General features: G+C 41.8%; 1 protein-coding gene across 1 annotated transcript in view; it reads right to left on the bottom strand.

Moving 5' to 3' along the window:
• Positions 1 to 14357: 14357 nt before the first annotated feature.
• The window catches only part of PDLIM5 (PDZ and LIM domain 5), a 187639-nt gene continuing 180050 nt past the window's right edge, over positions 14358 to 21946 (bottom strand). The window contains exons 11-13 of the mRNA XM_077815040.1: positions 21412 to 21532; positions 17796 to 17911; positions 14358 to 16854 (exon numbers count right to left, since the gene is read on the bottom strand). Of these exons, the coding sequence (XP_077671166.1) occupies positions 16765 to 16854; positions 17796 to 17911; positions 21412 to 21532 (327 nt within the window). The 3' untranslated portion in view covers positions 14358 to 16764. The remainder of the gene's footprint in view (positions 16855 to 17795; positions 17912 to 21411; positions 21533 to 21946) is intronic.

Here is a 21946-nt window from a genome sequence, read left to right as displayed (position 1 = left end):
TCCACTTCCTCCTCCATTCCTGTTCTCGTACTACAAAATGTCTCTGGTGGAAATCCTGAGACTAGGTTGACTTCCTCCACTACAAATTTGTTCTCTCCTCTTTCAGTTCTGCCACCTTCCTAGCTAAACAATGCTGCTTCTCCAACTTAATTGAATCCCATGCTCACAATCTCAGCCCCCTTTTACCACCTTTGGTTCACTCCTCAAACCGCCCCCCCTTCCTGCCTCCATTTCTGTATCTGCACAATATCTTGCAATTTCTTTCGAAAGAAAATGGACCAAATATACCATGACCTTCCACCTCGGCTTCCCTTCCTTCTTTTCCTTCTACAACTCTCTCCTCCACTTCCCTTGTCACAAACACAGAAGTTTCTTGTCTGCTGTCCTCCTCTAACTCCTCCACTTGCCTCAGTGACCCCATCCCATCTCCTGATCAGTCTTGTTCCCACTCTCATCTCCTCAAGCTTCCACTCTCCTCTGGCTTTTTTTCAAATCACATTACCAGCATGCTTTAGTCTCTCTCATCTTAAAAAACAACATCCCTTGACCCCATTTGCCTCTCTAACTACTGCTCCATCTCCCTTTCATCTCTAATCTTATTAAACATGCTGTTTACAGTTGCTGTCTAGAGCTCCTTCTTTCGGTTCCATCCTGGACCCTCCTCTCCAATACTGCTTCCAACCCTTATACCCCACTGAAATCATTGTCACCAAAAGTCTGTAATAATATTTTCCTAGCCAAAGGTCAGAACCAGTACACCATCCTCCTTCACCTGTCAGGATCCTCTAACAGTTGACCATGCTGTTTTTCTTGAAATTTTACCCTTCCTTGGCTTCCTTGACACTATCTTCTCCTGGTGGTTCTTCTACTTTTCCAATCTCTCCTTCATTGTGTCCTTCAGAGGATCCTCCTTATAGTCCTCCAACTTTCTGTGGGTGTTCCACAGGGCTCTTTTGTTGATCCCCTTCTCTTCTCCCTCCACACCTTCTCTCTGGGTAATCTCAACCACAAACACAGATTCAACTTCCATCTCTATGCAGAAGACTTGCAGATCTGCCTTTCTACTCCAGCCCTGTCTCCTCTGTCCAAAATATAACTTCAGTGCATCTCTGAAGTCTTGTGGATGTCTAGCTGTCCGCTCAAACTCAACATGGCTAAAACAAAGCACAATCTTCCACCCCAAGCCCTCCCCCTACTCCATTCTCGATCACGGTGGACAACATCACCATCCTTGCTGAGCTTGCAGATTCTTTCTGCATAATATATCTAGATATAGCCTTTTCTATCCAGCCATACAACTCCTGTCCCCTCTCTCATGTTGCATCTTCATTACTGCAACATCCTTTTCTCTGCCTTTGTCGAATGAAATCTTGCCCTAATCATATCCATTGAGAATCTGCTGCAAAGATCATATTCTAAGGGTATATCTACACTACGGAATAAGGTCGAATTTATAGAAGTCTTTTTTTAGAAATCGGTTTTATATATTCAAGTGTGTGTGTCCCTACAGAAAATGCTCTAAGTGCATTAAGTGCATTAACTCGGCGGAGTGCTTCCACAGTACCGAGGCTAGAGTCGACTTCCGGAGCGTTGCACTGTGGATAGCTATCCCACAGTTCCCGCAGTCTCCGCTGCCCATTGGAATTCTGGGTTGAGATCCCAATGCCTGATGGGGCTAAAACATTATCGTGGGTGGTTCTGGGTACATATCGTCAGGCCCCCGTTCCCTCCCTCCCTCCGTGAAAGCAGCAGCAGACAATCGTTTCACGCCTTTTTTCCTGAGTTACCTGTGCAGACGCCATACCATGGCAAGCATGGAGCCCGCTCAGGTAACCATCACCTTATGTCTCCTGGGTGCTGGCAGATGCGGTATGGCATTGCTACACAGTAGCAGCAACCCATTGCCTTCTGGCAGCAGACGGTGCAGTACGACTGGTAGCCATTCTCGTCGTGTCCGAGGTGCTCCTGGCCACGTCGGCTGGGAGCGCCTGGGCAGACATGGGCGCAGGGACTAAATTTGGAGTGACTTGACCAGGTCATTCTCTTTAGTCCTGCAGTCAGTCCTATTGAACCGTCTTATGGTGAGCAGGCAGGCGATACGGATTGCTAGCAGTCGTACTGTACCATCTTCTGCTGGGCAGGCAAGAGATGAGGATGGCTAGCAGTCCTACTGCACCATCTTCTGCTGAGCAGCCAGGAGATGTGGATGGCATACAGTCCTTCTGCACCTTCTGCTGCCAGCCAAAGATGTAAAAGATAGATGGAGTGGATCAAAACAAGAAATAGACCAGATTTGTTTTGTACTCATTTGCCTCCTCCCCTGTCTAGGGGACTCATTCCTCTAGATCACACTGCAGTCACTCACAGAGAAGGTGCAGCGAGGTAAATCTAGCCATGTATCAATCAGAGGCCAGGCTAACCTCCTTGTTCCAATAAGAACAATAACTTAGGTGCACAATTTCTTATTGGAACCCTCCGTGAAGTCCTGCCTGAAATACTCCTTGATGTAAAGACACTCCCTTTGTTGATTTTAGCTCCCTGAAGCCAACCCTGTAAGCCATGTCGTCAGTCGCCCCTCCCTCCGTCAGAGCAACGGCAGACAATCGTTCCGCGCCTTTTTTCTGTGCGGACGCCATACCAAGGCAAGCATGGAGGCTGCTCAGCTCACTTTGCCAATTAGGAGCACATTAAACACCACACGCATTATCCAGCAGTATATGCAGCACCAGAACCTGGCAAAGCGATACCGGGCGAGGAGGCGACGTCAGCGCGGTCACATGAGTGATCAGGACATGGACACAGATTTCTCTGAAAGCATGGGCCCTGCCAATGCATGCATCATGGTGCTAATGGGGCAGGTTCATGCTGTGGAACGCCGATTCTGGGCTCGGGAAACAAGCACAGACTGGTGGGACCACATAGTGTTGCAGGTCTGAGACGATTCCCAGTGGCTGTGAAACTTTCACATGTGTAATGGCACTTTCATGGAACTTTGTGACTTGCTTTCCCCTGCCCTGAGGCGCATGAATACCAAGATGAGAGCAGCCCTCACAGTTGAGAAGCGAGTGGCAATAGCCCTGTGGAAGCTTGCAACGCCAGACAGCTACTGGTCACTTGGGAATCAATTTGGAGTGGGCAAATCTACTGTTGGGGCTGCTGTGATGCAAGTAGCCCACGCAATCAAAGATCTGCTGATATCAAGGGTAGTGACCCTGGGAAATGTGCAGGTCATAGTGGATGGTTTTGCTGCAATGGGATTCCCTAACTGTGGTGGGGCCATAGACAGAACCCATAACCCTATCTTGGCACCGGAGCACCAAGCCGCCAAGTACATAAACCGCAAGGGGTACTTTTCAATAGTGCTGCAAGCTCTGGTGGATCACAAGGGACGTTTCACCAACATCAACGTGGGATGGCCGGGCATGACGCTCACATCTTCAGGAACTCTGGTCTGTTTCAAAAGCTGCAAGAAGGGACTGTATTCCCAGACCAGAAAATAACTGTTGGGGATGTTGAAATGCCTATATGTATCCTTGGGGACCCAGCCTACCCCTTAATGCCATGGCTCATGAAGCCGTACACAGGCAGCCTGGACAGTAGTCAGGAGCTGTTCAACTACAAGCTGAGCAAGTGCAGAATGGTGGTAGAATGTGCATTTGGATGTTTAAAGGCGCGCTGGCGCAGTTTACTGACTCGCTTAGACCTCAGTGAAACCAATATTCCCACTGTTATTACTGCTTGCTGTGTGCTCCACAATATCTGTGAGAGTAAGGGGGAGACGTTTATGGTGGGGTGGGAGGTTGAGGCAAATCGCCTGGCTGCTGGTTACACGCAGCCAGACACCAGGGCGGTTAGAAGAGCACAGGAGGGCGCGGTACGCATCAGAGAAGCTTTGAAAACCAGTTTCATGACTGGCCAGGCTATGGTGTGAAAGTTCTGTTTGTTTCTCCTTGATGAAACCCGCCGCCCCTTGGTTCACTCTACTTCCCTGTAAGCTAACCACCCTCCCCTCCTCCCTTCAATCACCGCTTGCAGAGGCAATAAAGTCATTGTTGCTTCATTCACATTCATGCATTCTTTATTCATTCATCACACAAATAGGGGGATGACTACCAAGGTAGCCCAGGAGGGGTGGTGGAGGAGGGAAGGAAAATGCCACACAGCACTTTAAAAGTTTACAACTTTAAAATTTATTGAATGCCAGCCTTCTTTTTTTTGGGCAATCCTCTGTGGCGGAGTGGCTGGTTGGCCGGTGGCCCCCCCACCACGTTCTTGGGCGTCTGGGTGTGGAGGCTATGGAACTTGGGGAGGAGGGCGGTTGGTTACACAGGGGCTGTAGTGGCAGTCTGTGCTCCAGCTGCCTTTGCTGCAGCTCAACCATACACTGGAGCATACTGGTTTGGTCCTCCAGCAGTCTCAGCATTGAATCCTGCCTCCTCTCATCACGCTGCCGCCACATTTGAGCTTCAGCCCTCTCTTCAGCCCGCCACTTACTCTCTTCAGCCCGCCACTTACTCTCTTCCCGGTCATTTTGTGCTTTCCTGCACTCTGACATTATTTGCCTCCACGCATTTGTCTGTGCTCTGTCAGTGTGGGAGGACAGCATGAGCTTGGAGAACATTTCATCTCAAGTGCGTTTTTTTTTCTTTCTAAGCTTCACTAGCCTCTGGGAAGGAGAAGATCCTGTGATCATTGAAACACATGCAGCTGGTGGAGAAAAAAAAAGGGACAGCGGTATTTAAAAAGACACATTTTATAAAACAGTGACTACACTCTTTCAGGATAAACCTTGCTGTTAACATTACATACATAGCACATGTGCTTTCGTTACAAGGTCGCATTTTGCCTCCCCCCACCGCGTGGCTACCCCCTCAACCCTCCCCCCTCCCTGTGGCTAACAGCGGGGAACATTTCTGTTTAGCCACAGGCAAACAGCCCAGCAGGAATGGGCTCCTCTGAGTGTCCCCTGAAGAAAAGCACTCTATTTCAACCAGGTGACCATGAATGATATCTCACTCTCCTGAGGATAACACAGAGAGATAAAGACCGGATGTTGTTTGAACTCCAGCAAACATACACTGCAATGCTTTGTTGTACAATGATTCCCGAGTACGTGTTAGTGGCCTGGAGTGGTAAAGTGGTAAAGTGTCAGGGCATGAAGGATGCAGTAAGGCTGCCCTCCCCAGAAACCTTTTGCAAAGGCTTTGGGAGTACATCCAGGAAAGCCGCGAATGCCAGGGCAAAGTAATCCTTTCACATGCTTGCTTTTAAACCACGTATAGTATTTTAAAAGGTACACTCACCGGAGGTCCCTTCTCCGCCTGCTGGGTCCAGGACGCAGCCTTGGGTGGGTTCGGGGGGTACTGGCTCCAGGTCCATGGTGAGAAACAGTTCCTGGCTGTCGGGAAAACCGGTTTCTCTGCTTGCTTGCTGTGAGCTATCTACAACCTCATCATCATCATCATCTTCTTCGTCCCCAAAACCTACTTCCGTATTGCCTCCATCTCCATTGAAGGAGTCAAACAACACGGCTGGGGTAGTGGTGGCTGAACCCCCTAAAATGGCATGCAGCTCATCATAGAAGCGGCATGTTTGGGGCACTGACCCGGAGCGGCCATTCGCCTCTCTGGTTTTCTGGTAGGCTTGCCTCAGCTCCTTCAGTTTCACGCGGCACTGCTTCGGGTCCCTGTTATGGCCTCTGTCCTTCATGCCCTGGGAGATTTTGACAAAGGTTTTGGCATTTCGAAAACTGGAACGGAGTTCTGATAGCACGGATTCCTCTCCCCATACAGCGATCAGATCCCGTACCTCTCGTTCGGTCCATGCTGGAGCTCTTTTGCGATTCTGGGACTCCATCATGGTCACCTCTGCTGATGAGCTCTGCATGGTCACCTGCAGCTTGCCACGCTGGCCAAACAGGAAATGAGATTCAAAAGTTTGCGGTTCTTTTCCTGTCTTCCTGGCCAGTGCATCTGAGTTGAGAGTGCTGTCCAGAGCGGTCACAATGGAGCACTCTGAGATAGCTCCCAGAGGCCAATACCGTCGAATTGTGTCCACAGTACCCCAAATTCGAGCCGGCAAGGCCGATTTAAGCACTAATCCACTTGTCAGGGGTGGAGTAAGGAAATCGATTTTAAGAGCCCTTTAAGTCGAAATAAAGGGCTTCATCGTGTGGACGGGTGCAGGTTTACATCGATTTAATGCTGCTAAATTCGACCTAAAGTCCTAGTGTAGACCAGGGCTTAGCCATTGCTCCTTGCATCCCTTTACTGATTCCCTCTTCTCTATCGCATCAGACATAAGCTGCTTGTCTTCACTGTCAAAACCCTTCATGGCATGTATCTCATTCACTATCAAAGGATCACCTCCCACCTCTGATTTAGCCTACAATGCCTTCCATTGCCCACTTGTTAAGTTTTCAAAAAGGCTTGCTTTCTCCCCACACTGGCACTCATGCTTGGGAAGAGCTCCCTTCTTCATGCACAATGCTACAAAGCGCATTAAATCCTCCTTTTAAACCCTCCTTAAAACTCTCCTTTTCTGGGAGGCTTTAAAAAAAAAAACTTGACACAGGTTAGGCTGCTGGCACGTGGATCCCACTGCCTATCATGCTGACCAGTGTTGTCTCAGAGTTTCCTTTTACTTTAGTTTGTCTCCATCTGTCGTCTCGTCTTCTATTGAATTTGGAAGCCATTTGGGAGCAGGGGCCGTTGTTTTGTTCTGCTTTTTTTTTTTACAACACCTAACACAACAGGGTCCTGGGTCCAGGAGTAGGGATCCGAGGCATGATGGTAATACAAATAATAAATAATAATAATAAAGTTCCACTCAGTTCTGGCAAAGTGTTGGGCAACCTTCCCTATCAATGGTGTTACCAACTCTGCATATAGTCACATGACATGTAGCACACTGATCACCTGCTGTTGGAAGTCTATTGTCAGCATTAAAATGACCCCTCCTTCCAATGAAGAAACCATGGTATTATTTAGGTCTGCCTCACTTTTATATGGCTAACTTTCTTTTTTAAACGTTCAATAGGGATTTCTGAAAAGTGAGTGCAGAGACCCTTCAAAGCTCTTGGAAAGCTCAAACTCAGGTATCATTTCTTTCCACTAGTCAGAGAAAATGTTAAGCTTCCAGAACTACATACATCTCTCTTCTTTGATACTAGCTCTGCAGATCAAGGAATATAAAACACAAAATGAGAAGACTGGTGGCTGAGCTATAGGCTAGAAGTCACGGTGTTCTCCAACACTGTGTAATCAGATATTCAAAGAAGAACTGTAACTGGTTCTGTACTTCCAAAACAGAAGACTATTTAGAGCTTTGCAGGCTGTGTGGGTATTTTCCTCCTCACCCTATCACTGGAAATTTGGGTTATTCATCCAAATTTGCCATGGAATACTTCAAACAAGATGGAGCCCTTGGACCAGAATCTCTCCCCCAACACAATCCGTCGGTGCCACACATGCAGGATGCTGGCCATCTCTGGTCTGCTGAAGATGCTCCTAGCTGTTAGAAAGCGGTCATAACTGGATCCCATGCCACCCCACCCAGACCATAGCACGGGGCATAACAGAGGTGGCAGGGCCATGTATGATGCTCCAACAGTTCTCAGATAGTGGACAGTCCCTTGGGGATTACTGCCAGCGGTCACAGCTTAAAGTAGCTCCTACACCACCAAAACCAGGTCTGCAGCTGAGCAGGCTGGAGATATCTTGTTTCCCTGCAGGTCAGACTCATCCACTCCTGTGCCAAGTGAATCTTGGCAAAAGAGAAGCCATCCCATAATGCTTAAATAAATCCATTCCTTCATTTCAAGTCACTCCTTTTGTTGCTTGCATTTCCTTATGACATTTAAATATGCAGCCAGGCTTTAGAGCATTTCTGACAATAAGACAGGCAGTGACTTGGGGTGGGGGTGGGGGAGGAAATAAGAGCAGTGTCTAGTGCAATAGTCTTTTAGCTGGAAAACCACAGCTGAAGGCTTGATCCAAAGTCCATTGAAACCAATGAGAATCTTTCCACTAACTTCAGTAGGATTTTTACTAGACCCCACCTGGGTTCAATCCTAAGCGGAAGTGAGTTTGTCAGGGTCTCAATATTATTCTAAGACATACTTGTCCATCTCACAAAGCAATGCACAATGTGTCACGAACTGGATTCTTTTCTGGATGGTGTCAGAGATGGAATAGCAAGAATACAGTGATAGTAACAATGGAACAGTTGTAGGAGGACGGTTGTGAAGCACCAACTTGCGCTCCGTTTTTCATACCCTCCACAGGAATCATTCACACTGATGATGTAAGAGGGAGGATATTGGTGGGACATTTGTTGCCATATTGATCAACGGACTCATTGATAGGAGAATAGTTCCATATATTCTTGGGACTCAGCAGTGATTTGCCTTTAGCTTCCATAAACACAAATTACTAAAAATGTCTTGAATAACAGAAATGTTTTGCACTGGTTGCAGGGGCAGGATCATTGGACACAAGTGACTGGGGCTGTAGAGTGAGAGGAAGCAATTGCTGAATTTCAGTGTGTCAGGGCACAGCAGTAACCAGTTGTTGCAAAATAGTCAGTTGCTGGGATGGACTGGACTCATTGGGTTGCCCCCTTTGGGAGCAAGATCAGTATCTCAGCAGTGAGAAGACAAGACTAGACTCCATACATGGTAGCAGAGAGGAAGAATCTCCAGGAAGAAATGTGTGATGGTCCTCAATCCAACCCAACGTTAAATCCAGTGGAAAGACTCCCATTTACTTCCTTAAGAGCTGGCTTGAGAAGCAGTATACATCAGGAGGGTAGGGCGGAATTTGAGGATTTGGTAGATCTGGCCTTTGTTTAGCCTTAATATACTCTTGGGTGGCAATGACTATGGGAGAGATCTGTGTGGAGAACCCAGACATATAACCCCTTCTAAACAATTTAATTGTGTGGTGTCTTGCGACAAGCAAAACCCCCTAACTGCCTTTAAAAAGAGTTACTGCCATAAAACAAAAATAGTGAAAAATCAACACTTACCCTGGTCACCACACAGTTATATCTGAACGAGCGTAGCTATTTCCAGTCCTAAATACTTGGAAATTTACTCTGTGGCCACTGAGAGCAAACCCTGCTTTCTTAATGGCCACCACTTCATTTGATTTACAAAATTTTCTCTTCTGCAAGATTGGTAAATTCTGGACATTGTAGAAGCTGCCCTCTTAATTGATTGTAACAGTTTTCAAATAATTTGGGCTGACTTGTTCCAAAACCTCTATATTTCGGCACTTTTAAAAAAACAAATGTAATTGAATCCAGCCTTTACGACTCTAAGTAACACACCCTGTCTCAATGTATCAACTCATTACAGTACATGACACTATAATATATAAAGATATAAAAGCCAAAAAATTTCATAAGCCCATATATATTTTACAATACAGATTGTATAATGTAAAAAAAGGGTTAATACCTTGAGCGCAGGAAGCAGGTGTCACTGCTAATGGTGGTTATGGGCTTTTATCACAACTTACCCCTGCCTGTAATTTCTGGACACAAGACACAGCATGCATACATTTAATTTCACTATTGTATAAGCAGCAGAATTCCAAAGAGTAACATATCCTTATCCTACCCACACATTAATACATTATATAGACAGTATACAATGGTCTATAGAATACATTACATAGCATAATTTGTGTGCATGCATGCATTTGAAATGTTGTGTTGCCTATTATTAGACCTATTTGCCCCCCCAAAGTATGCCTTTGTAGGTTTTATGGTACTGACTCTAGAGCAGGGGTTCTCAAACTGGGGTCGGGACCCCTCAGGGGGGTGATGAGGTTATTACATGGGGGTCGCGAGCTGCCAGCCTCCACCCCAAACCCCGCTTTGCCTCCAGCATTTATAATGGTGTTAAATATATTTAAAAGTGTTTTTAATGGATAAGGGGGGGTCGCACTCAGAGGCTTGCTATGTGAAAGGGGTCACCAATACACAAGTTTGAGAGCCACTGCTCTAAAGCATACAGTACCAGAGCATTGCCCAGTCAGGAGGCTAGTTTCTTTACAGTATAATACAAGCAATAAACATAATTGTCATTAAGCACAAAAATATGAATTACAAAATGCAATCGCATACTAGAGTCTTATAATGTTCTGGAAAGTGAAGCCATTGTTATGGGTCCCCATCAAGGATTCTGCAGGTTTTGCAATATTAAGCAGCCTTAGACAAAAGCATGTGATGTTACTGGTCTTTGGGGAGTATCCCTGGGGTATAGTCAAGAAATACAGCTGCATCAGCAATTGATGAGTTCTAGTACCAACACACAAAAGGCCTCCAGTAAAAGCAGAAAAATAGCAGGAGCTAGAAATTAGGGAATGCATCAGTAATGCAAGGATGCTTTTATTTGCAGATAGATTGCAATTGGACTTGCATCAGTTTACTGCCATTGACTTTGGAGGAGTTACTTCTGATTTACAGAAGCATGCCTGTGGCTTCTGGAGAGGGAATTTTGCATAGTTCCTTCCCCAAATACAAGTGGTCAGAGCTACCAAATAATTCTCTATTAACTGGCGGAGGGTTACGCTCTGAGAAAACATACATAGCATACATACAGCACTTGGATTGTTCAAAGCCCTTTCTAAATTTCAACTAATTTGCACAACTACCCTGTACCTGTAAAATAGGTACAGTTGATGCAAATAGGAAATGTCAGCATTTACCCACTTACTCTACAGTGGTATCTGAGACATTGCAGTATTGCCCTCTATTTAGAATAGAATATAACTGAAATCTCACATATACAGTGACTGGGAGGGTAGATTAACTTTTTTAAAAATGATGACCACCGTAAATATTATTCCCCATATATAGATGGCAAAACAGCAAGGGAAAGTGTCTTTCCTAAGGCCACATAGCAAGGTGGTAGAAACCTAGGATTAGAACTCAGGCACCTTCTGGCTCCAAAATTTGGGCTCTAACTTCTAGATCAACCTGCTTCTCAGGCAGGGATGGGTGTAATATAAGAACCTAGAAAGACTAACAGGTCCTCTAACAATAAAGCACCATTCCTTAGAACTCCAGTTTGTGCTTTACATCCAGGGAGACAGGACTGAACTATTGCAGTGTGTTTTCTGATCATCACTCAAATAGTGGTCTTCTGCATCATTTGTGGAACTGTTTTCACATGTACATCTTGAAAAATGTCAGTGAATTTCAAATAATGCTTACAAAAGCAATTTCATTTGCAGATATCTTAACAGTTTCTCCACCTACCCTCAAAGGTGTACAGTTGATGAGTTTACATATATTAGCAATAGGTTTTGAAAAGAAACAACCAGCAGAGTCTGAATAAGCGATGAATAAAGTCACACTAATTATTGCAAGTCAAATTATAAATACTGAAAATTATCTTTTGTGCATAGACTAGTTTTAATTAATACTTGATTTTCACAGACTATTGATGCAACTACGTGATCAAACATAAATAGTACATACTTACCTGGTCCTGAAGTTAAATGTCTCTGAATCAGTATCCCCAAAACAGCTACACTAGCTATATTAAATATCAGTTATGTACACGCTTTTCTCACAATTAACCTTCTCATTTATATTTTAGAGCCTGTCTACAGACGTAAAAAAATCAAAGCTTCAGGAGATGAAATATGCTGTATGAAAAATCTCGTATCTTTTAAATGACACTGGAAGGAGCTCTAAGTGTCATGGTGCTCGGTTGTTTGTAGTTTGTCACCTAGTCTTAAAATGATTTCATAAAGCAAATTCATCTTTAGTGTAGATCCTGTTAAAGACAATGGGCCAGATCCTTAGCAAATAAAAACTGGCATCTCTCCATTTACTTAAATGGGAATACACAGATTTACATCAGCTGAAGATCCAGACAAAAGGGCCTACTTCTGATCACACTTAATGGCTACACATGAGAATAAAACCAGTGAGACTACAATGGAGTTACTGGTGATTTGCTTCACTGGGACTGCACGAAAATTGTGCCATTAATAAATTTGACCCAACACATAGTTTTGCTGTCCTGTTGCCTGATATACTTCAAGAGGTTATGTTCAAAGAGCTGAATCAAATAATGGAAACTTCAAGGAAGGAAAAACATGACATTATGATGAATGACTCACCAAAGCTCAGTTCAGATTTATATTTACCAAAGGAACATTTGACATTTCATTGGTGTACTGGGAAGAAAAATAAAGACACACCTGATGGGATTATCTTTTACTTAAGTATTTTAAGCAAATAAAAAAACAATGGTGCTTTCTAGTAGGTAGGAAAGGTAAAGTACAGGTGTGAGTGTTTTAAAAAGGTCCTGTGTGTTTGGAAAGTGTGAAAAACTCAAAACACAGTGCTTGGTTTCATAATACAGCAGAAGTCTTTTAAAACACACAAGATGAAGGGCGTGACTCTTCTAAATTCCTAAGCCATCTGGAGCATAAATTCTAATGATTTGCAATGGCACATGTGCTCCTAAATCTCTTTGGCACTTCAAAAATCTCACCCAGAATATTTTTTCAGATCAGCCAGCTCGTTTTTTTATTCCACTGTGATTTTTTTGTTCTTTAGTTTATAACGGAGTAAGCAAGGTTTTGGTTGCATGCCACTGCATTATAATATTCTATTCAGATGTGAAGAAAACGTATTCCTTGAATGTGCCTTCCACTGAACCACAGTTATTGCTAATAACTGACAGTGCTTTTCTATTCCCAAACGGCCTTATATAGCAAACATTTAGGTGTATTAAAAGTGTAGAAGCCAGACCTTACGTATCAATCATTAATATAAATTTGCAACTTACTGTGAGCTTTACTTTTTAAGCCATTACATAAAAAATGGAGAGTTTTTAAATGGGAATAAAATTCAGTACAATAGTCTGTTATTTCTAAAGTCCTATTCATAAAGCATTGCCATAATGTATGATATACATAAGGAAAACTGAAAATCAAGTTCAGAACGCCAAGTAAGATAATAAATTTGCAGCTGTTTTTCTGTCTGCATAAAAGGGAAAACGAGTGTTCTAATTAGCCTAGGAACTGAGTTAAATGCTTTCATTTATAAGTGCAAGTAAAAGCCATGCCACTTTTGGGACTTTTGCTGGGTAGCAATTTCTCCTCCTCCCTCTTTTCCCCTTTAAAATTTTAAATATTGGATAGGAACCATTTGCCCTGTTAGGTTCCCATAGTTAGGACCAAACCCTTCTCAGAGGAATTTTGGCACCTTATTAATTAGTTGGTTATGAGTAGGAGCTGCATTCTTTCAGTGACTCCTATTTTGCCATCAGTAAAGTGTGATACGATAATAAATTTCCATCAAGCAAACTATTTCTGGTAATTCCCCCTAATTAACACCAGACTGCTAATAATAAATTAGGCCCTATGTGTTTCTGATATAACCAAGATCTTGTCTGAGCACAAGAAATTAACCAATGCACCAAGAAAGTAAAACACAAACCTATACTAAGCTTTTGCTGGTAAAAGGATTTATATGCAATTTTGTGAGAAAACCTTTGAAGATCTTATACAGGGCATTTTGATCGGCAAACGTTTTGAGTGACAGAGAGACTTGTTCTGGGTTGAGCAGTGAAAGGGGATTTATTGTGAAAACATGCTGTTGAGTTTTTAGCCTATAAATCTTACACTAGATTACAGTTTCTTAATGAATGAATGACAGATCTCTTATTTTTGTCGGTGCATTTTAATGTTAAATGATGTTGTGATTGATAGAAACCAAACCTCTCCCATTAAAATGTCAATTTTGACTTGATGTCTTTAAGAGTTTGGCTTCTGGAGTTTAATATACTGTTTGCAAATAGACTTGCATTTGTCTCATTCATAGCCTAAACACTGCAGCAGAGACAAAATTCCTGTAAAGTTGCATCTAAATTTTATATAGCCATGTGCAGTATTTTTTCTGCTTGTACAAATAAAGACAGAAAAACAACAGTGCATTTGCCTGTTTAAGAGATATCCAGCTCATGAGACTCTTATGAGGCTGCTTTATCATGAAGTAATTGACCATGTTACAGTAGATGGTTAAGTATCCCCAGGTGAAAGCAGAGAATGCTTTGTACCAAGGCTAAATACAGTATCAGATAATGCTCGTCATGGGCGATAGCATTGCTATGAAAAGCCTCAGCCTAGGGAAAAATGCCAAACACACTTGCAAATACAAAATTGCAAAATATTCTACTCTGGCCAGTATTTTGAAATAAAGAATGCTCAATTAATATGAATACGGTAGTGGTACTGTTCCGGGCTACATTTCTGCTTCTCTTGTGTGACCTTAAAAAAAATCCGAAGACAAAAAACAACCACCACCCAACAAAATAAATATAACTCCAAAGCTGTTTATTAATACGTATACATCATGATATTGCTTTCCAGACTGCTTTTCATACATCTTTATTTAGGATCAAAACTGGTAACAGGAACAGAGTTTGTCTTATGAAATTTGCAAATGTGAAGTCAAAAGTAGAAGCAAAAGCATAAAGAAAGCAAGCAAGCAAATCACCAGGCTTCTTTAACTCATTTTTTTTTAAACAAAACAAGGCAAAAAACAGAGAGGTTTGAGCAACTGTAATCTGTAAATGGAAGTATTTTCCCTTTACTGCTGTTTGCAAAACCATTCATATGAATAGAAAATGCTATTGTTTCAGCACACACAGCAGGGAAAGACTACTGAATGGATCAACACATATTGCACCCACTACCCAGCAATTACCTTTAAAATTGTGATAATGTTCTATTAAGCATTCATTATTATATTTACAGATAAAGCTGTCGGCTTGACGTAACTGAACTCGGAAAAGTCTGCCATCATGATTCAATTATGCACCTCTAAACCCACTTTCAACTCAAAACATTTAAATTCAGTCCTGCCCTCCAACAGGCATATTTTGAGAAATCACTTACAGAGCATGCACGTAAAAAGCACAGTTGCTGATTTTCTAAGTTATAATGCAGTTTCTGATACATCTGCTATGTTCCAGAAGGCAGGATTGACCCTAGATGATTCTCACATTTGCTCAAAAGCAGAACACTGTTTGTTGAGGATATCCCACATGAAAAATACTTTTGGAAGTTGTAAAGTCCCCAGTTGAACTACATCAAGCCTACAGTAAAAAAAAAAATAGACCCCTAAAAATTCTGGAAGTAAATAAGCAAGGCTTTCTTAAAAGTGAAATCAAAAAGATACCAATGTGGAATATTCCTAACCAAAATAATAAATATTCAGTGAGAGATACAGCATTCCTTATAAAGTGCCCTACTAGAATCTCACCTATTAAAAACATTAATAATCATATAGTTCCTTTTTGTGTGTGCTTGTTTATATAACTTGTTTCACCATTTAATATTAATTACTTAACAGTGACTTTAGGTTCGAAGCACGCGCGTGTGTTTATAATACAAATAGACAAAGCACAAATTAAAGGATAAAACTGCTGCATAACGCAGCAGTATTAGCCCCTCCAGACTGTGGGTCTAGAATTTCTTAGCAACTGGGAAATTCCAAATCCTGGTCCACAAAGGGGTGGGGGGATAGGAGGTTAAGAAGAATCACTACAATAAACGTTTAATGTGAGTTAACTGCAGTATAATTCCAAGCGGCCGGAGGGGGGCGGGGAATCTATTGAAAAGTTTTTCATCTCTCCTCCTCTAAAATACACATTTTCACTTGCAGAAACTACAGTACATTTTAAACCTGTCCGCATCCATCCCCTTCCCAAACATGTGCTGAGTACAGTATCTCCACTAGAAGTATTTATTTGAGCCCCAGCTCTCCAGACTCTAGTTGTTTCAAAAGCAATATCAGTCCTACTAAAATTATTTTCTGAGCCTTAAAAATTGCCCAGTCTGCTCCCCGCTCTGGTGTTTTAGTCCAACCCACCAATATCTAGAAAACTGTAAATATTTTAAGCTGCTTTACAACATTGCCTCCATACTACTGGAAGTTAAAGCGTAGGACTACTGAGTACCTTAAGATGCAATTTCACACCCTGACTTTTATTGGCGAGCATTTTGGTGGTATGTGCCACATTTTGAAGAGTAGGTCCCATGTGTTTTCTCTAGTGGCTCAAAGGGCATCTTTTTGATGCCTATTTTCCAGCACAGTAGCAATTCCACCATTTGGTGGCCATGTAAAAATCTCTGCCATGCTCTTTGCAGATCTGCTCAAGACTTGATTACCAAAGACAAAAACGCCATATAAACATAACCTGGGCTTACGGAATATGGTTATCACAGCAAAGATTTCATGCATTAATTATGACCCACATACCCCAATTTTTATCTTTGATTTCATTCCTTTTTTTTTTTTTTTTAAATTCTTTCCTATAAAATGATGAATATATATCTGATGCTTCCCCCTTCCCCCCGAATACCAGCAAAAGCAAGTTTCATTTTATCACCTCTCTAAACCTGGAAGCCTCATTTCTGATATTTAAACAAATATAACCTTGGCCATAAAAAAAATCATGAGATCAATACAGTAATATGCTGTGAGGTGTGTATTTTTACACTCAATAATTTACTCTTGGAATACAGATCTCCCTCCTTCTCTTTTTACTGATTCAAAAATGTTCACTGATAAACACTCTCAACCTTCCTATGTAAAAAGCCCAAAGTTCCCACTTTTCTCTTCCATTCTAAAATCTTATATAAATAGTTTATTAGCCGATTGAAAATGGACATCTGATGAAATTCAACCTTCTCCATTCCTTATGTTTGTTAACGATACGTGGCCTAAGCTTCAGAAGTTCACTGAGTGAGCATGCTTCTTGCACAGGGGCTTATCCTTTTTAGAGAAGAACGTCTGACCCTCCAAACTGTCACAACAGACCTGAAATAGGATTGGGAAAAAACAAAAACAAAAAACCACTCAGTGAATTATTCCGAACGTGAAATAATCATCACGTGATTGATGCGCACAATCATGGAATAAGGATTATTACCCATTGCTCAGGAACATGCTTTCAGGGTGGGATATTTAAAAAGTGTTAGTGTTGGTCAAAACTTGTTCCCATTTAAGTAAATGGGAACTTTCTAATTTACTTTGGTAAGAGCAGAATTAGGGCAATGCTGAGCACTTTTTAAAATCACATCCTTATTGTAACTTTTCCTGTTCGTGCAATACAAGCAAAGATGATAGACAGAGATATGCTTTCATTTCAGCTGCAATAGGTTTGTCATGTTGTCTCAATACATTTATCTTTGGAATACAAAGAAGAGACATCAAAATTTATTTGAAACAGGGTTCAAATAAGAATAAAACCCCTAAAAGGTTAACTTAACTGAAGCAGAATTTCCATATATAAAGGATTTGCACAGTATAAAGCAGAACATGAAAGAAAATGAGACAGAGGCATTTGATGTTTAGCGAATACACGATGATCTACACTGGGGGTATTATTAAAGGAGAATGCAGTAGAACAGTGAGTTGTAAACTCGTATATCTGAGTTAAAAAATCTCCGGTATATATGAAACTGTGAACACAAACAATACTCTTGCCATTTTAGAAATATGACATCTTCCTTTATGGACTTTTAATGCTATATTCCAGGAGGGTCAACATGAAGGGTTAAATGCTAGCACACATGGCCAAGATCTCTAAGAGTGCCAAAATACCACAATAGCAACACACCTTCCAAACAACCGTGAAAGTACTTTTTGTTTGGGTTAGGAGGATTAAGTGACATTTTAGCTGTTCCTCTCACATTGCTCAGGTTAGCACAAGCACTGCTGCCACTGATTTGTTTAAAATGTGAAATAATTTTACTTACCGAGCACACAAAGCAGGTGTCGTGCCAGGTGTGGCCCAGGGCTTCAAGAAATCTGTCTCCAGCTTCAATGGGGAATTCACAACCATAGCACATGGTACCAAAGAGGGCATAGTAATCTGTACCACAGAAAGCATGAAGCATGAGTGGAAATGCAAGAATTTCCTTTCGAAATCATTTTGTTTTTCAGGAGAGGATACTGTGTTTATATTACCACCTGCCAAGTTTCTGGACAAAGCATTCAGGGGGTGGATAAACTAAATAGGGGCCTGAGAGATATGATATACCCTTCCTCTCACCAGCTCATGCTCACTCCCTCTCCTTTCTATTTCTTAATCTTTCCTTCTTCATCTCTCTTTTCTTACTTCTGTATTTTCACTTCGAGTCCAATAGTGTGTTAAGGGTGAAATTCACCCCATGCAGAGGGCCAGAACAAGGCCTATGCTCTCCTTAAGTCCCCCTCAATCCCTATTTTGAGACTTTACATGGTGCATAGGCCTCACACTGGCCCTCAGCACTGGGTGTATTTCCTTCTTAAATGAGTTTCTTTAACCTACACTCCAATACAAAACCACTCACACTTCAAAAATATATACATATTTGCTCTCCAGTTCTTTTCTAATCAAAGACCAACACTTTTGACCAAACTGGATTTTTAAATAGTTTCCTTTTAAGTTATTCCACCCATTGTGGTTTGCTCATGTTGAGCAGAGTGTTTTTAAAAAAAACAAAATCAGATTTTGCCTAGAATCTCTCACTCTAAGTTTGTATCCTGTTGTATGTTCATTACAATACAATGTGCATCTAACCAACATTTCTAAATATATGAAGGTCAGTATTGGCTCTGATAGTCTCCTCTCAAAGAGTGAAACTCACCCCTGTGCAAAGGTCACCTCAAGTGCTATGCATCATTTACATCCGATGTCGTGTTGCTCCGGTGCACAGGGCCAACTTTCACCCTGAATTAGTTTATATGTTCTTTCATTTCAGACCCATCCCTACTCCCCACCCCCAACAGCCAAGCATAAGGAAAAAAATAAATGTTCAGGTCCAGAACAAGAACAGTGAGGTAGCTTTAATGGGTTTTGGATCACTGCATCATGATGCCAAAGGTACCATGTGTCATGGAACACTAAGTTTCCATGAGATGAATTAGACAAAGTGACAGCTATATTGGAATTTCAGACTTCATTCTTTTTGGCAACATTGTGGCACTGACGGAGAAGAGATGTTTGAGGACTGTTCTTAGGGAACCCGGGAAGGAGTGGCAAGCAATGTGAAAGTAGATTTTGTTTCTCTACTAGGCAACATGGACGTGCTGAGTCTCTCTAATGCCTGCTGGAGAACTCAGAGCCAACAGGTGCCTTTTCCCATGTGAAAAGGCAAAGGGGCAGATTTCTACTTTGGATCCCCTGAAACAGTGCTCTAAAACATGATGCTTAAAAGCAGGTTGTGAGCACAAACATATTGGAGCAGTAAAGCCCTTCACTGACTGATAGTGGCAAGAGGGATGTATCCTTTTTATTAGTCCAGGATCTCGATGCTGGGAAAAAACAATAATAGTGTGTGTAGTGGGGAAAGTTGATGAAAACATCAAATAGTACAGCACTTCTCCATCTCACAGGACCTGTAAATCCTGACTGTGACCCTGGTGTCACAAACATATTGCTTCAATGCATCTTACAATAGTCAGAGCCCTGTTTAACTTGGCTCCTGCTTACAGTGCCAAAAAGTTACAGACTTTCCTTTGGAAGAAAGAGAGCAGTAGCAAAGGCATAATGGAAGGCTTCAGCTTTCTTTCCCTTTCACCCTCCAGAAACTGTGGTATAACAGTTTCTTCTATGCAGCGTTCTTCACACAGAAGTAGCTGAAAGTGCTCTGTGTTCAGCAAGTTCATACCGATTGCTCAGCCAACCCCTCCGTTTAACATCTCATTAGAAACCCAGTGCTTTTACTACATAGCACTTCCACCCCTGGTCCTGACAGTCGTACCTGCAACCTCAGGATGTGTCAAAGCAGACTTGTACTAACAACCTTGCGGCTCACAAGTAAGCTTACTATCACATGTGTCATGCTGATAGTAATGGCATCGTGTTTCAATATCTATCTGCCTGTAGCTCAGAAGAGTGAGCATTTGAGCTGGGAAGGCTTGTAAAGTAGCACCAATCAACGCATTCCATAACAAGGAGGATCACTTGATAGTAGGAGCAAGAATTCAATATTAGCAGAACAAATGCAGTCATGAATTCTCCACCTCGAGGTGAGTTATTGATTACTTTAATACTAGTTTTGATCACTCTATTTAGAGACTGTCAAGTCTTTCTAAGTTTAGGGACTTCAGACTCCCAGAGGATGACATTTCAACAACACTGTCATACTTGACAAGTCTACTCATCTGTCAATATTCCATTCCATAGGATACTCCCATGATTCAACAGCAGCAAGATGCTGCAGTACTTCTGACAATGTTATGGGGAGAGTAGTGTGTACTCCTCTCCTCCACATCACCAAATCAATCCTGGCAGCAGAATCTTCCTCTGCCATGCTGATCTTTAGCTCCCCTTCACCGTTTCTGCATTGCTTTGAACAACTCTGCTAACAACCAGAGCTGAAATGTTGGCTCCAATGAAATCAATGAGAGTTTTGCCACTACTTGAGTGGAGACAAGATTCACCCCAGGTCTCTTCCCAATCAATCTGCTTTTCACTCTCTCCTGCCCAAGCTACTCACCCTAATACTCCTATTAGTGAAATCACACTGTACATTACAGGGCGGGGGGAAACCATGAAAAGGCCCCACTGGTGACACTTCTAATATGGATTTAAATATCATGCAAGAAAAAAAACACATAACATTGAACCTTTTGTCAATTATTTCTTTCACATTTTGTGAATATTTATTATAAATACCATCCCATTTCTTTCCTAGAGAGGGAATCTATGTGGAAAGTTTTAAACAAACTAGGAAAGCAAAGAAAATAAATGAAATTATTCACTCCTTCAAGGAAATGGTTTGGCTGAAAATGTGAAAAAGGGAAGTTCAAAGGAGACTGTTTTTCACATTAATACTGGTCTTTAGATTTTCAAGAGCTATAATCAAATCACTGTATTTTTATTCCTACCAGCCTTTTTGATCTTAAGCTTGTGTTCTACAGATGTTATTCTTGATCCTGCAAAGCACTTCCTCCTGCACAGATCACTTACGGCCAGAAGTAGCCTTATTGCCATCAGTAAGACTACTCATAGTAACACACACTACTTCCCATAGTATTTGCTCATTTAATCCCTATTTCAAGTGAATGAAGAGATATGGGTTCTCATAAAAACCAACATGAAAATCTTTTGAGAATTAGCATTTTGTTGTGTTATCTATACCTACATCTGGGAACGTAGCAAGAACAGCAACTAAATGAAACTACGACGAAGAGCCTATTCCTAATGAAGTCAATAGCTAAATTCCAACTGACTTCACTGTGGCAAAATCCAGCCCCCGACTCAAAGGTGCTAGTTTGTTGGGTAAGATGAAATAAATACATTGTTATGAAAACTAGTGGGAAAGCTTCTGTCAAAGTGAAAAGGTTTGTTTTACCGAAAACATTGGTCATTTTGTCGCTGCTCACCTGTCTCACAATAGGGATCCCCATCTTCCAAATGGAAGACATTATTGCGAATGGGATTATGGCAGGCCACACATACGAAACAGGAAACATGCCAAGTTTGTTTCAAAGCATTGATTACTTCCTGTTGGGATAAGAAAAAGGGGTATTAATAAGTGATGTTGATATGATGAGTGAATAGGGGTGATCATGTTCTGTACTATTGTAAAAAACACTGTTTTTATGCTTTCTCTGCAATGTTACTTGAGGATCTTATTAATAAATTAACATGAGCATAATTTTTTGCTGACATGCATTATAAACTACTGCATTTTTTAAAAATGTCTCTCCCGTTCTTCATCTCTGATGAAGAACTGTTTAAATTATCATCTCAACACTATCAACGTGTTATTTCAAGTCTCTGGCAGCTGTCAAAAATTAAAGCAACAAAAAATCCCCAAGCCAAGATCAATTTGGTTACTCCATCGTTTCAGGGATACTCTTGTAATACTCTGGAGGACGCATGCAGAACTGAAGTTCCACTAGCTTAACAGTACCA

Source organism: Eretmochelys imbricata, chromosome 4 (assembly GCF_965152235.1).
Source record: "Eretmochelys imbricata isolate rEreImb1 chromosome 4, rEreImb1.hap1, whole genome shotgun sequence".
Taxonomy (NCBI): Eukaryota; Metazoa; Chordata; order Testudines; family Cheloniidae; genus Eretmochelys; species Eretmochelys imbricata.
The sequence above is the reverse complement of the archived record's forward strand: the minus strand, read 5'-3'. Positions and strand labels throughout refer to the sequence as shown.